Raw genomic sequence first — 17,067 nt, 5'->3', positions numbered from 1 at the left:
ACAAAGTACAGTTTTACTTTCAAATAACGTTTTCATTGAATTTATTTTTAATTTTGCAGTCTACAGTATAAAATTCGCTTTCACATGTCTTCATTCTCAAATCATCATCGGCCTAGCCTTTTCCCAACTATGTTGGGGTCGGCTACCAGTCCAACCGGTTTCAGCTGAGTACCAGTGTTTTACAAGGAGCGACTGCCTATCTGACCTCCTCAACCCAGTAACCTGGGCAACACGACACCCCTTGGTTAGACTGGCTGTCAGACTTTTTCAAGCTTCTGACTACCTGTAACGACTATCAAAGATGTAGGAATAACAGCCGGGACCCAGAATTTAACGTGCCTTCCGAAACACGGAGGAACTCGCTATGACAAAGATGGTCACCCATCTACGGACCAACCGCGTCAAGCATAGCTTAACCTGTGATCGAATCACTTATGCGGTTATAGCACAGCTACGAGCTCTTCCTCATTCTCAAATATTTATAAAAATAAATATTTAAACTTTAAAAAGATTCTTACGAATCAGTTTTCAAAGTGATTAACATTGCAAAGATAAAATACATCAAGATTTATTCTTGAACTGGCATTCAAATGTCACGTATCCGTTTCAATATTAAGTTGTCACCACAAAGTGCCTTTCACTTGTTTATGTTCCCGTAAAGAATATATGTAGCGTACATATCAGAAAATCAGGAAGTTCGTAAATATTCCAAGCTTGGAAACATTGTAGAGACTATGATTTATCTTTGTTTTGTCGTTTGACTTTCTCTTCACATGATAAAGATAATCTAGGCTTTTAAATATTCAATCAGATTTTAGAATTATTAATTTAACCTAGGTAAAGTCAAAACAAAGTTGAAACAATGAATCAAATATGTCAGAACCAATACACCGAAGTTGATAACTGCTACGCGCTACGTCGTAGCAATGCTACGAATGTGCTCATTACGTATCCAGGCTGACCGCATCACTGCGTTATGCCATGCGTGCAGTGTAGCACACATATCATTTCTCAAACATGAATCCAAGTCCCTCGGTCGTACGAATTGATTAGCTACGATGCTACAGTTTTGTGTTTACTTACTTACGTATTTTTTTTAATGTGATACTATATGATGTTAATTTTTGTTAACTTGTCAGCGTAAAAATAGCTCTCAACGTAATTTTAATAAAAATTATATAATTATCGCTTCGAGGTGCCCACTGAGCTGGAAGCTGTGTGGTCTATATTAAATCATGGCTTCTACCAAATTTGGCATACGACGATAATTATAAAATTTGGCTAAAAATGTGTGTGGGACGAAAAGTAGTTACGAGGAGTTATTTTAAGGTAGCTAATTAAGATAAAAGCGTAAATACTGACTGTCGAGTATTATTTTATAACCCTAGAATTTTCATAATAATGATTTATTATATTCAAAATTTAAGTACATTCTGACCTACATATTGAGCAAAAGTATAAAGCGTGCAGAATTTTCTCTTAAAGATGTGGTCATATACTTGCATATCCACAAATATTTTATAACTTTTTTACAAATAGATGGAATTATACACGGTGATTTTTTAGTCATCTTACAAAAGGAGCCCAGTTCATGTATCCGACGTAAAATACACCTAGGCGCGATTTTTTTTTATCATCACCTAAGACAATAAGTACGAAGAAAAATTAAACAAGAGAAATCTAAAAATACTCTTAAAAATGATAAAAACGCCGCCGCCCGCGCCCCTCACCATTGTTACAAGGCTCGGACCGCGCTCGCAACAGAGCTGTGTTTCTAAAAAACTACGAATTGCATCATAATATTGAATAAAAATTGCATTTTAAATTTAGTTAAATCTCATAAATACCTATTTTTTATCATGAACTTGTTCTAGTCATTGGATACATGAACTGGGCTGCTTTTGTAAGACGACTAAAAAATCTCGGTGTATAAACTTCAAAGTACTATTCTTACGAATAAAACATCAATGCATCTAAAAACAAAGTTTTCAAATGTAGTACAGCAACAATAAGCGGTCTCGGTACAACGAATAAACAAAGCATATTGGTTCGCATACATATTAATCTAGTGCAGCATGTGGCACAAGTTTATCTAGCCATATTGGACAAGTGATGTACGACCTATGAATAATAATCGCATGCAACCAGTCTTCGATCCAATACATCTTTGTATTGCATTGTATTTCAAGTAGACAATATCAGCGAAGCAGTTTTAGAGTAGAATGTTACAAAATGAATGAATTTACCAAAGGGTTAAAATGTCCTCTTTGTACGGAAGTCTGTGTCGAGAATAAAATTCGCACTTTTTTTAATGCTGAATAAATTCCGTGATCTTGATTGTCTATCAATTTTATCTGGCCTCTGTATGTGATATAAGATCACAACAAGATATTTAAACAGACATATGGCAATTTTTAACACTGTGGCTACCGATATCCCCAGCTAGTAAAAAAAAAAACATTTTTGAATTAAATGTCAAATAACACTTGGGAACACATTCTTAATTCAGAAAGTTGTTTGTGTTCATGCACAAAAACGGTTTACCGTTTAGTGTTATTTAGACCAAACGTCACGATTTCCAATTTCATCAAAATGATATGCAAAGGAGGTGTTACACGAGATTGCAATCTATTCACTCACTCCTACAATCCGTTTGGTTGACAATTTAACACAGCTGCAAAATCAAGTAGAGCCTTGCAGTGTTATTGTCTAAGTATTTCAGCGTCAAACACAGAGCTGTCGAGCGTCAAAGTCAAAAGCACGTCAAAACTTTAATATGATTTTAGACGTTTTGATAGAGAATTTGGCGCCAAGTTCAGCGCTAGAGATTTACGTGACAAGGGTTAAGTATTTACGTAGTAAGATAAACAAAATATTAAGAAAATCGACGTTGTTCTTATCTAATACGCACAAATACCTGTAAAAAGAAGCTGACCATTCTATCAAGAATATTGTGTAGAAGCAAAAACAAAAAAACTAAATAATTTCAATATTTAAACGACTAAAAGTTTTTTAAATTTAGAATAAGTGAGTTAAATGTAATAATAAATAATGATAAATGAGATTTTCAGTTACTATTAATTTGAAACCAGAGATCTAAAGAGAGTTCTCAAGATAGCGACCGCATCTAGTTATAATAAATAACGTCAACTGGATATTTATTCTGATATTCAGTCGTAACGTAACCGAATGGATATTGATAAAATTCAATTTGCGAACCGACTCGGTGGGAACCCTAATGCATATTTAAAGGTTCAAGTAAAATGCAGTTTTGTTAGCTAAGATGTTTTTCTATAATAGTTTTAGTCCGACTTATTACTTTTTTGTTCGTAATCACAGAAATGAAAAAGCGTGATTTTGGGAAAAGGAGATTTTGTTTCCATGCTTGAGTTTTCGTTTTTGCGGAACTTTGTCACTGTTCTGCTGGCTTTTTTTGTAGTCGCGTGGCAAGTTGTTTAATTATACTGAGAATAACAGCTCCCTGTTATCTACTTAATTTGCTGATATTTAAAATAGTTATAATACAACATTTTTTTATTCGATTTTTAGTTAAATATTTTATTAGATAATAAAATTAGTTGAGTAGTATTTTTTTTTCAATTATTCTCTATGAATTCACGGATATAAGATCACCGCAGCATGCAATGTTCAAGGAGCCACTAAGGTGAGCACGTCACTCGCAGGTTCGACCACTTCTTGTGGTCGTCCTGTTATTGACAGCATGACTTCTCGACTAATAGAGGAACATTTACCAAATTGGTGCTATGCGGTGAGGTTGACACTAGTGAACAGGCTGTGGTACTTGCTTAACTATTATTTTTGATAAAAGTCGATACGTTTCACCTTTTTTTTGGTTTATGATTGCTTGGCACAAATTAGAAAAAAAAGACCGCAACTTAGAGGCGATTTCAAATATTTTCGCAGTAAGAAGGTTTTTACTCTTTCAAACTTGTGTCCTATTTTTTTTTATGTAACTTCGATACATTTCACTACACCTCATTATTAAACCCAATAATAATTTATCATTTGACACATCTTACCTTCGACAAACTTGCTAAAACGTATTTAAATTTGTACTTGTAAGTTAATTTGTTTGCAAGTGATACTCGACGTAAAAAACAAAAACAAACATGGGATATAAAATACTAGGCCGAATACTGTAATTTAATACGATTTTATGATGCCAACTTTGTATTGTGTACCAACACGTTTTGTATCACACGACACTCGATATTTCTATGAGAAGACCTTGACATTCAAGTACCAGTAGTATAAAGGTATATTATATTTCCACACATGCGATGAATCTCGCACGTAGTGACACGTAAAAAGGAATGCAAAGGCTACGGAATTCTAAAGAAAGAAATAGTTTTTATTTCTTTCTTTAGAATTCCGTAGCCTAAAGGAAAATACGTAACCGGTCTGTTGTGTCTTATGAACGTAAACGAAGTTTGACAAACTCATAAATTTAATAAGTGAACACCTTTTGTCCTAAATTCGTTTTATTTACCATATTTGTAAGGAACTTTCTAAATCCCAAGTCCAATTTACCGTGGACCGTTTTATTTTAAAGATGTTATTTTTAACTCTTTAGGTTTCATAGCACCAAATGAAATAAAGAGAGAAAGTATTTCTTATTAATTCTCTATCTCCGTCTGTAGGTACCTACATTATTGTTACAAGTAGACATTATTAAACAATAAGGCAGTCTATTGAAGCCACATCCACGATCACAATGCACTCTGCACTTACAGTTCAATCTACTGAGAATGGTAGATAATATACTAGTCTGATGGCCGTCGACTGCAGTTTGGATCACACAAAATTAGCATTTAAGTTCTGAGCATTAAGGTAGAGGAAAACTGATTAACTCTATCGGAACATACTCGAGTGAATTTACGTTCTATGACATCTATGTACTGGATTGAGAAACTTTACATAATACTATCTGACCCAGCAAATGTTGTTTAGCCTAATAAATTATTTCTAGTTGTATGTATTTTTAATGCCACATTATAAAAAAATAAAAACAAAAAAATCGTCCAGAAAATAAAAAATAACAATTTTATTGGGAGCAATCCTTATCACTTAGGGGTATGAAAAATAGATGTTGTTCTATTTTCAGACCTACCCAATATGTATACAAAATAACATAAAAATTGGTCGAACCGTTTCGGAGGAGTAGGTACGGTAACTAACATCGTGACACGGGAATTTTATATATTAAAAGATTACTATTGATCAATATCCGTGACGCGGATAAACAATGATTTACTTAATAATAGTTTACTAACGCATATTCATCGGGGTTGCCCGACTAGTTTGGGACCAACTCGTAAAAGGACTCTGGTTGGGTACAAAACTAGTCGTGCAATCCCAATAAATCCGCGTAAATGATTTACAAAGCAAATGTACAATAATTGAACTAAGAGTACATTTCGTAATATCTTTTGAAAAAATCTTGTACACATGGTACAAAATAAAAACAAACCGCGACTAAGCTCAGTACCAGGGCTGTGAGTTCTAGCACAACTATTGCCGATGTGGAAGCAAGATGGTGTTACGAGAAGTATATTGCGCTGTCTCACTTACTCGGTAGCACGAGTCCTGTGTTATGGGCTTATGATGTAGGTACAGGGTGCACTCACCGAGAGTGTGGCTTGAGATCCGTTGAGAGTTACTGCCACGAGGACTAATGAGTTACTGTTTGTGTATCATACATTTATGAAATACTATATTACATTGTGTTACTAGAAAATACCTACCTACTTACCCCTCCTTATTGTTAACGCGAAAAATTGTATGTTTGATCTTCTCTTACGCAAAAACCACCGATTTTACACGAAACTTGATACACCGATAGTTAATATCCCGATTTTATGTTCCCGTAGAATTATATTTTATTGGTAGCGGGCGGGCCCGCCGGAATAAGCTAGCAAGTTAATCTGCAGTTTAAATACATTTAATAAATCATTTCTCATCAATACCATAAAATTAAGAAAAATAACTCATAACGCAAATGCTCGTTATTTAAAACAGCAACAAAGAAATAATCAAATTGAATAAATCTAGCTTTTCATTTTGCAGTCAACTATCAATATTTAATATCAACAAATCTGACCCGTAGCTAAAATATAAATATAACGAGTTCGGTGAAAGAACTAATCTCCGTTTCTAAAATAAAAAGGTTTTATTTTATTTTCAAGAAACCTCATTATTCTGAATCAACAAAACGAAACGAAAAACTATTATCAACGGTAACTAGCTTCGCAAATAAAAATATGAGTTTGCATGTAGAAAATTTAATTAGAAAAGTAGGACAAAAGGTTGCGATATCGTTAATATTCCTTTACTTTTAATATAGCAACGGCTTAGAATAGATTTATCTTTAAACAGGATAACGCGAAGAAATGTTTATTAAGATTCTTATTTAAAGATTTGTAAAATAGACCGCATGATATGCTTACCTCAGCGATGAGGTTTTAAGTTTATTAATGTAGAACGATTAAGTGAGATAATTTCAGGATTCCTTTTAAAGATAGACAATGATTTAGTTAGCCATGAGTGACTTTTCCACTAACACGAATCGATTTTGAAACTAAAAGAGTGTGTGTTTAAATATGTAGTGCTTTTTGATTACGATAATAACAATAAAAACTGATCATCGTAAAAAGATTTCATCTTGTTTACATTTTGGAATTTCGAATCTATTGTTCTTAATGTGGTGAACGGTGTTATAAAAACGTCACTTAGTATGACACATTATTTATTCAATTTAATTCACGCTTTTAATACAAGGGAACAAACATAACACGTCTTGATGGGGTGAGGTGAATAAACTTATATATAGCTACATTCCATAGGAGACAAAATAAACTTAAAAATAATTGTCATTTATTGTGATTACGGTCTTCTTTAACCGAGATAATATGATCATCATACCAAAATGCGATAGTTAACTTATTACATAGTACACACGTACCTACACAACAGCATAAATACAATTTCAACAATGTCCCGTGTGGGTAACGACTATGCATAACTTTCTAAATCAAAACTCATTACTAAAATCTACTGACAATAAATTGAATAGAAAAATATTATTTTGCATCCGCAAGCGAGGTCTGCGTTGGAAGGGCAAATGACAGGCAACCATCGGACCGATCAGCTTATGAAAGTGTTATTGAAATCTGTTGGAAGCCTCGCAATATTCCAGTAAATGGACGAAAAGGAATCCCAAGAACTCGTCTCATATCTATACAGAAGCTTTACTGTATTAGAATTTATTATCTTCTTGCTTTTGTTGCAATATTATGAAGTTGAACTGAAACTTCGGCGAAGCTTGCTTCTTAGTACAGTTATAATTATTAATTTTCTAACAGAGGGCCAAGTTACAACTGCACAGGTTCATTGAGAAGTTAAGCTACCTTTGATACGGTTGGCCCTTGGATGATTGATCTAATGATCGAAACTTAGGTGCTGCTAGCTGTTATTTACAAATCCTTGTCTGTCGTGATGTGTTATTAGAAGCTAAAAAGTCTGACAACCAAAGTCTTACTAAGGGGTCAGATGGGTCTGAAATCCAGTCGTTATTTATGGTCCGGTGGCTCCGGTTAGACTGGAAGCCGACAGCAACATATTTGGAAAAAAGAATAGACAAATGATGATCTAACAGAGCATGTATCATCTGTTTAAGTTTAATTGGTTCTATCGTTGGTGTTTCATCAAAAAGTTTCATCAAAAACAGCCAGTGTAAACTCAATTAACTTCAATAATAAAACTGGATTAAAGTAAAATGATAAATTCCTTTTAATATTTTCCATTTTCACTTTTTTGGTTTGTAACAGTTCAGTTGCAATTGACCGCCGCTTGCCCCCAGTTACATACAAGTGCTTTTATCTGGCTTGCCATTTCAATTGCTAAGAAAATAGTGTAGAAGGAAAAGTACCACGAACTCGAGTAGTGAAAGTGGTTTAGAACATTTTCGTTAAGTAGCTTCTTCTGCTATTGTTACTTTGAAAAATTACTTTTCAAAATATTTATTTTTAGAAACCAACACCTACTACAGGTGATAATGGAACAAATCAATGCGATCTTACGTCAGTTTTTTTTAACTTACACTAAACTAAATTATGACCAAATGTTTTAATTTGCTCCATAAATGTTTTTTTTAAAGAAAATCTCCTGTACTAAGGACTAGATCTTAGCGTACATCGCAAACATTTAACTCACATTTACAAAGACACCCAGACCCACGACGAGCATTTATTTATTTATTTTTGTACACACAACAAAGACAGAGTAAAACACATATAAAAAGAAAAAATACTACAGGTACAAAGGTACTGCTTATTTCTTATGAATTTTCTTCCAGCAGACCTACGACAGGAGATAACAAGAAGAAACATAGTGTAGACAAATATAGGACATTAAAAAAAATAACGAAATATAACAACAACTATACCACTTTTTGTTAACTATATACTTATATAGATATCTAATATGTACATATAAAGTTACATTAAACAAGGACATTAAGCTATTTTACTGATCAAGATAGTGTTCTTTGACACGACGCGACGTTTAAATATACCTATGGATTGGGAGTCGCGAATGTTAGACGGCAGCGCATTCCACAGCCGCACTGCATGAACAGAGAAGGAGAAGGAATAGAAGTCGGTGGAGTGAGGTTGAATTTTAAGATGGGATTTAAGATGTGATCTGCAAAGGGCATTCGTTTATCACAAAATTCTTACTCTGGGATCAAAAACTTGGCTACTCGTACAGTCTTAGCTTAAGGAGGCATAACACTACCAAAATTCAGTCAAAAAAATATTTAGAACATTTTAAATTATTTATATTTCAAAATGTTATGAAAATACGTAACATTGAGGCCCTACTTAATAAAACTTGATGCTTGTATGTATAACCAAAACAGTAGTGCACCAAATCTTTATATTCAGTTGATTCACATACGATTTTAAGCATACAAAAGCGTTCAATAGACATCTGGCATATATCTCAAGCGGATTCTCGTAGGGAATATTTATAATAATAATATGGGCACGTTTGCCGGTTTGCCGGATTTTTGGGATATTATTCAGAGAGTCATGTACAGAACATGACGGTTTATATGTACGATCCGTTCCAATATTTTGAGGAAGTCTGCTTTGTGTATTTTGAGGATAGATGATTGCAAGTTTCAATCAAGGTTTTTCTTCTGACTTCTTCTTGTTTTTTCTTTCTTGAATTGTTTGAAATTATACATGACTTAAAATTGAAAAATACCTCGTTGTTGAAATAAAAGTGTACACTTCTTTACTTTTTTAATAAAATGATCTGGTATGAACTCCACTCCCAGTTCATTCGACCAAACAATTGAGACACCACTTAATTTGTTTTTAGAAAATTAACGAGCAACTTACTAAATTTCGGCTATCCACTTAATTAATGTTCAGCAGACACACCTCAGTTATTTTTTTTCTAGCTTGGCTAAACTTTGAATTATATTTATTGGACCAAATTTTCTGTTCAGGTTTATTGGTTAACCAGTTAGTGTTTATTGGTGCGTTCTAAATTAATTCAAGTGATTCTCAAACAAATAATTAAAATTATTTCTTTTATTAATTTAGTCAGCTGAATAATCTAGCTCAACGATCCATATCTTCAGTGAGGTAAACGATAAATACACATATGAGTATTCGGTTTTGGAGTTTAAGACCTATGCGAACATAACATCATGTTTCGTCGGTATAAAAGTTGTTTAGCCTTCGAATAAAATATGAGGAATTCATTCATAATAAGGAAGACGTATTTCTTTATTGTTTAAATATTCCATTATGTCAAAAAGACCTTGAATTGAACGTTTGAGCATGTGTGATGGATGTGACCTCTTTTTGAAACACATAAATCAAAACGTAACCGACATTATTATTTTGACTTATGTTTAACATCGATCCATCCTGCAATGATATATGTATCTGATATTCTTCCTCAGATGGCATAACGCGATTGCGCCTCCTGGTGGCACCGCCTCGTAAAATATATTTGCCTTTCATACCTGACTGACTCTGATGTGTATTCTCTTTTGTTACAGATTTGTTTACGCATCGAAAAATGAACAAGTCACACAAATGGGACTTCCTAGTAAAGATTTCTAGTAGAAGGTAATTTATACGTTACATAACTAACAATAATCGACACTCACGAGTAGAAGAGAAAATTCGATTTGTTCTGATCATGTAATAAAAATATATTGTATTTTTGTTCCAGAAAACTGGAGTATGAGAGAATGAATAACGGAAACGCGCTCGTTTCACACAAGAAAAATTACCGACGGATGCTGGTAAAATGCTTTGAAAAACTTACAGGACTCGCAGTTCTTTCGAATAAAACAATTTGAAATGTAGCCAAGTACTACAAAAGACATCATAATGGGGCAGACAGCAACGCACGTGGACTCAAACTTCACATCAATAAATTATACTGATGAGGTAATAGAGGACGATAGAGATGTTTGCGCTGTGGCAGATGATCCTAAATATCCAAGTACCTTCGGTATTACCCTTGCCGTCCCGGAATGGGAGGCTATTTGTACAGCTATAGTCCTAACGCTGATAATAATATCAACCATAGTTGGGAACATCTTAGTAATCCTCAGCGTGTTTACCTACAAGCCGCTGCGGATTGTACAAAACTTCTTTATAGTGTCGCTCGCCGTAGCCGACTTAACAGTAGCAATATTGGTGCTGCCGCTCAATGTGGCATACTCCATTCTCGGGCAATGGGTGTTTGGAATATATGTATGCAAAATGTGGCTTACATGCGACATAATGTGTTGCACTTCGTCCATTTTAAATTTATGTGCAATCGCATTAGACCGGTACTGGGCGATCACGGATCCTATAAATTATGCACAGAAAAGAACTTTAGAAAGAGTACTTCTCATGATTGGAGTGGTCTGGATACTCTCATTAATAATTAGTTCCCCTCCATTGCTAGGCTGGAACGACTGGCCTGACGTATTTGAACCTGATACACCATGTCGATTGACATCACAACCAGGCTTTGTCATTTTCTCCTCATCCGGATCATTTTACATCCCACTAGTTATAATGACCGTAGTTTATTTTGAAATCTATTTGGCGACTAAGAAAAGACTTCGCGATCGTGCTAAGGCTACTAAAATTAGCACTATTTCTAGTGGTCAAAATAAATACTCTAATAAGGATGATCACAATGATCAAGACTCTGTTAGCTCGGAAGCCAACCATAACGAGCACCAAGGCGTTACTCGCTTAGTCTCAGATAATGAGAAAAAAACGAAACGAACCAGAAAGCTAACTCCCAAGAAGAAACCAAAACGTCGATATTGGAGCAAAGATGACAAAAGTCATAATAAACTGATAATACCAATTTTATCGAATGAGAATTCCGTCACCGATATGGCTGATAATCTGGAGAATAGAAACACTTCATCAGAGAGTAACTCTAAAGAAACTCATGAAGATGATCTGATTGAGGTCAACGAAACTGCTCCGGTGAAGACTCATAAACGGCCGAAGCCAAATCAGCAAAGTGCTGTTTACCAATTCATTGAAGAAAAGCAGCGCATCTCATTGACACGAGAGCGCCGCGCGGCCCGAACACTCGGCATCATAATGGGCGTATTTGTAGTCTGTTGGTTACCCTTCTTCGTGATTTATCTTGTTATCCCGTTCTGTGCAAGTTGCTGTTTGTCTAATAAGTTCATTAACTTCATAACTTGGCTTGGTTATTGCAATTCCGCACTCAACCCTCTCATCTATACCATATTTAATATGGACTTCAGGAGAGCATTCAAAAAGTTACTTTGTATGAAACCGTAAACGTGCCAAAGACTGTAAAATTACTAAGTTTTATGCTTTCATTGAATGCTGCTGATTTGCTCAAATGTTTTGACTCATTCGTAAGTAGTGATTTAGAAATAATTAAATAAGCTATTGGATATTAACGTATATAAATACAAGAATGATTACGAATCTCAATGTACGTTTCTTATATACAGAAATGTTATGATATTATAATAATAATAATAATAGTTATCTTTCAACTATTGTAGAGTAGTGTTATGTATATATTTAAAGGTTGAATAGTGCATAGCACTTTAGAATTCTATGTGTGTGTAAATAAGAATTGTGAGTTAATCGAATTCGGACGAATCATTGATAACCAACGAAAACTTTCAAATAAATGTAATATTTAATTATGTACATACATATCTTGGTCCGTTTGTATATAAGTATAACAAGTATTGTAAATTATAGTAATTGTGACGGTTCATACTTACATATTATTTAGCAGATTAAACTTAAACAGTTACTTAAATATAGAGTTTTGTTTTTACGATTGTATATCCCTTTAAAATAATTTGAGCCCTTATTTAAAAGGGATATTAGAGTTACATCAGGTTGTTTAATTTCTCCTGGATTGTAATAAAATTTGAATTTATTGCCTTGTTTTATTTCTTTAATGAATTTTGAGGGGGCGTTAAATTAATGGGATCTCAAGTCAAAGTAAGAAGAGTTTTCTAAACTTTGGTAAGTTTGCTGACATCAAGACAAAGTTAGTGCTTAAACTCGTTAGAATATGACCCAGTTAATGAACTTTCTGGTGCAATTTGTGAAGCAGATGAGCAGTAAATCTTATTAAGCTCAATGAATAAGTTTGATCTTTATAACGGACGATCTCAGTAGCGAAACGAGTTGAATTAATCAGCCATTCGCAGCATAAGTTATACTGTCTGACGTAACAACGATATTGAATTTATTTTTTAATTAAGGATTATACTCATTTAATATGATGACGTATTAAATATGCATCTTAAACGCGATAAGTATTTGATACATAGAGAAAAGTAAGGTATGTACATATAACACACATTTACCAAACCTAACTTTCCTAAAATATTGACAACACAGGTTTGTATTCGAAAATGTATTCCATTCGTATACAATAATGTCACATACATTTGCCTTACACTGTAGCTACAATGTAACATATTGTACATCCGGCAGACATAAATTACTAAAACAAAATACAAGCGTGCGCGTCGGGGATTGAAAAACATGGAAAATAATGAAAGAAAAGGGTTAATACAAAAGGGAGGCTCTTAATCCTATTGAGACCGGCTTCATTGAAATATATGAGCGTCAAATTTAAAGGTATCAGTGCTAACACTGTCAGGGATAGAATAGAATTCAATGAAGCATATTCTAGACGTTCATTCTGACGTACAAAGATTAAAATGAAAAACCTTTTAACGGAAATTTATCCAGTGTATTCGGATATGTACGGTTCATACTGTGTGGAGCTGCTACACAAATAATATGATAAATAATTTGGGGTCGTTGCAGAATCTGCTATTCTCTTAATTAAAGGTTAACATACGGCTGAAGGATATGGAAGGTACTGGAACATAATTGACAAGGAATGGAAGAGGTGAGTCAATGTTCAACCTAGCGGCACAACATGAGAAAGTCAACGGTGATCTGACGGCCGACGGTGTGTCATGTCCCTTTAAATTATGCCAATTACTTGATTTCATTATACAGAAAATAAATATCATGATTTAGATTGTAATTTTTAAACTTTTTATTAACAACTTCATTAAGTCACTCGATGTTGACTACCAATAATATATCAAGTGCTTCTAAGATCTCTTATAAATGGAGCAGCACACTTTTACATATTACCTTTATGTTCTGTTTATTTACTTTGTTTGAACGTAAACTGTGTTGTAAATGAATAAATTAGGAAATATTTACATGAAACGAATTAATTAAAAAAACATGTTAATGATAAATCGAAACTTAGCTTAAGCATTTTTCTTAAATCGCATATATATTTTGATTACATGCATGCCATGTTTTCACTTCGACCCTGTAAATCTATACCGTGTGGGCCAAGTCACTTTATTTATTCAGAGGGTATTCGAATAAGTTTCTCTTTAAGGCATAAATGTACGATAATCCTTAAATTATGTAATTTTTTTGTGTTATTGTTTGTGGAAAAAACCCTAAAAGTACACTGAAGAAAATTAATATACGCGCTCTACAATGATTTGGAAAATTTATTTTAGGGTTAACTTACTTAAAGACTGTTCGTCTGTAAACTGTCCGTCCGTATGTGTGCTACTAGGCTATGTCTCATGAAACGTGATTTCTGAAACGTCACTTTTGTTGCTTTTACTTTAAATAAGGAAAAAAATTAACAGGCTGTTCATCCACAAATACTTTCTAATTAAGATGAGTAAATACTCTTGAAAGTCAAAATATCATACGTATAAATAGATGAACTAAAACAAATTATTCGTTCTTTAAGACTTTCTTTCTCTCGCTGTCAAAACAAAACACAGTCTGGATCTGTTGATGAAAGACAAAGGAATGTCTACGTCACTTTTATTCTGAAAGCCATTCACGAGTTTATTTAATCTTAGAGTAACATCTCGAAACAAATAGTACCTTTTTGCCATTCTTATGACGGCAATTCGACTAATGGTATATTCGCCGCAGGCACTGAAGCGGAGTCACATTTTGTGTTTCTCAAAATAAACTTAGAAGAGCAAGGAGATACAAAACATCAAATAAGTACCCCTTAGACAGACACCCAGTTTCTTTTGATCTGACAAGAATACAAATAGACGCATTAATGGAAAAACGAAAGGTTAATAGAACTAAAATACTTTAATCCTAAGAAGAAGGTGTTCCATTCAAAGTGACTCAAAGTCTAGAAGTTTTATTGAAGTGAATAACTTTACCGTTACATGTTATTTAAATGATCTGCTCGATATTTTTTATTGCGTTCTTTAAATAAAAGGGCCGTCTCTTTTATTCACATTTTGGGTTAGATTTATTTATTACTTAGGTAAATGTAAATTTCCTTGCCATTATTTTTATGTGAACAGAATCCGAGATTTAGTATGCTACACTCGAAGCAAGAACTTCTCTATACAATGCAAAATGGAAACCGGAACAATTGATAGGGTTGTTGACGTTCTTAGATAAAATAATATCGTTTGGGACGTTACTCGTTGGATATTATTTAGTAAATGATATATAGAAAAAAAAGATTGACGAAAAAAGATTAATAATTCAAATTACTTTGAATATTAAAGCCATGATCATTCCATTGGGCAAAATTTTACTTTAAAATGTCTTAGAAACAAACAATACTCATGATTCCTTACACTTCAGAACTGAAACCAGATACAGAGGAAGCAAGCACAACAAATACTCATTTCCTATTTTCTGAGAACCAAAATAGCGGTATCGGCATTCAATGTCGTGATTCAATACTCCCCTCCTGTGAGAATAAAAAGTTATAGGACCGACAAATACATACATAGGAACATTTTACGCGTACGCTTTGGAACTAGTGTTGATAAGGCGCAGTTTGCTTTATACATATGCAACACACGTAGGCAAAATGCGCGGAGTGCAATCAAGGTGTGAATTCATATGGCATGGTGCTACGTGTTTTACATATGTACCAGAGATCCTTCAGCCAGGGATTTGCTTGAGCATTTTATTCAAGAATTCTAATTACATTTAATTCTGTATGCGCTTTGCAATTTTTGAAGTGTTAGCTTTCTTAAAAGGAAATATTTTAAGAACTCTGGTATATTATGTGTTAGATAACTTACCTAGAATTAAATTATAAGAACCCTGTGGTTTAGTCACTTTATTTAGGCCAAATAAAAAAAAACATTTAAGAAAGAAAATAAAATCATTTATTTAAGTATCCATGACTCGTTATCTTAGTAACAATTTACTTAACAACTGTTTTAGTAGGCTTTCTATTGTAATGCAAAACCTAATAAAAATATACCTACTCGATTTTAAATCTTATTTTCCAAATTCACTTAATCTTTGACAAACTATGCTGTTGTTTGCTAAATACTTGGAAATTGCAACGCGACTGTAAAACCTTGTTTACTTCAATTCTCATAATAAGCATATTTGTAATATTTAAAAGCATTTTAGAACATGAATTTTAATCGAAACATGTTTTCAAGGTTGAAAGAGCGTTCTTTCTTTGTGGCACTTGACAGATGGTGAATTACGGTAGGGTTAAAACGTATACCAATATGATAATCATTGTACTGAGTCAAGTATCATATAACATACTTTTATTGCACACACCCATAAGTAAAACATGACACGGAAAATTCCAATACCGCCACCCTAATCGACTCGGAGTGTGTCGATCAAAATGTCTTTTCCCTTTCAAATGCCCTTTGAGTGACAGAAACAAAAAACGTATTTTGTTTTTTTGTCGAGAAAGTAAAATCTATTAGGGAAAAGGTAAGCTCGTTATGTCGCTCTTATAAAGCAGCGTTTTGCTTTATGTTGCCGACATCTGTCAAAATTATTTACGATTTTCTTAACTGTGGCGTTTATACGCTTTTTATTAAATTTCACCCTTTCTCTTTATGATACTAAACGTTCCGTTTTATTTATACCTTTGAAGTTGTTCTGTAGGTGATTTACGTACTTTAAATAAATTGACTGAGTTAAATATTTAACGTATCTTAAATCTCAATTCCATACATTTTATTGCGTAGTGATAGCACCTTTAGTTAAAAAAATATCAGAAAAAGCAAAAGTACTCCACTTATCGCTTTGCCGAACAATTTATTTTACTTTAATCTCTAAAAACACACAGAAATACAAAAAGTTTACATAGAAAAATCCAGACCGCAAAATATAAAAGTACTAAAAGCTATCGAACCTTTTGTAAACTTGTGTTATTGCCTTTATTTCGATCGGTATTTTAATAAATGCATTCAAACAATACAAAAACAAAAAAAAAACGCTTGTTCCTGTATTATGAGATTCGAAAGCAGAACTGTTATTGTGAAAAAGAGCTGGTGCAAGAGATTTCTTATAGCAGTTTCTCACTCCTACGATCGCATTTCTATATGTGCTCGCTCAATTCAATAGTTGGTTCGGAAACTTGAAAACCAGTGAACATATTTCACAAAGTTGAACCGCATCTGGTTTGCAAAACTAGTCAGTTTGAAGTATT

At 33.6% G+C, this 17,067-nt stretch overlaps 1 protein-coding gene across 1 annotated transcript in view; it reads left to right on the top strand.

Moving 5' to 3' along the window:
* The window catches only part of LOC113505857 (octopamine receptor), a 49,310-nt gene extending 37,319 nt beyond the window's left edge, over positions 1-11,991 (top strand). The window contains exons 2-3 of the mRNA XM_026888698.1: positions 10,097-10,166; positions 10,273-11,991. Of these exons, the coding sequence (XP_026744499.1) occupies positions 10,434-11,867 (1,434 nt within the window). The 5' untranslated portion in view covers positions 10,097-10,166; positions 10,273-10,433 and the 3' untranslated portion in view covers positions 11,868-11,991. The remainder of the gene's footprint in view (positions 1-10,096; positions 10,167-10,272) is intronic.
* Positions 11,992-17,067: the final 5,076 nt, after the last annotated feature.

Source organism: Trichoplusia ni, chromosome 27 (assembly GCF_003590095.1).
Source record: "Trichoplusia ni isolate ovarian cell line Hi5 chromosome 27, tn1, whole genome shotgun sequence".
NCBI lineage: Eukaryota > Metazoa > Arthropoda > Insecta > Lepidoptera > Noctuidae > Trichoplusia > Trichoplusia ni.
The sequence above is the reverse complement of the archived record's forward strand: the minus strand, read 5'-3'. Positions and strand labels throughout refer to the sequence as shown.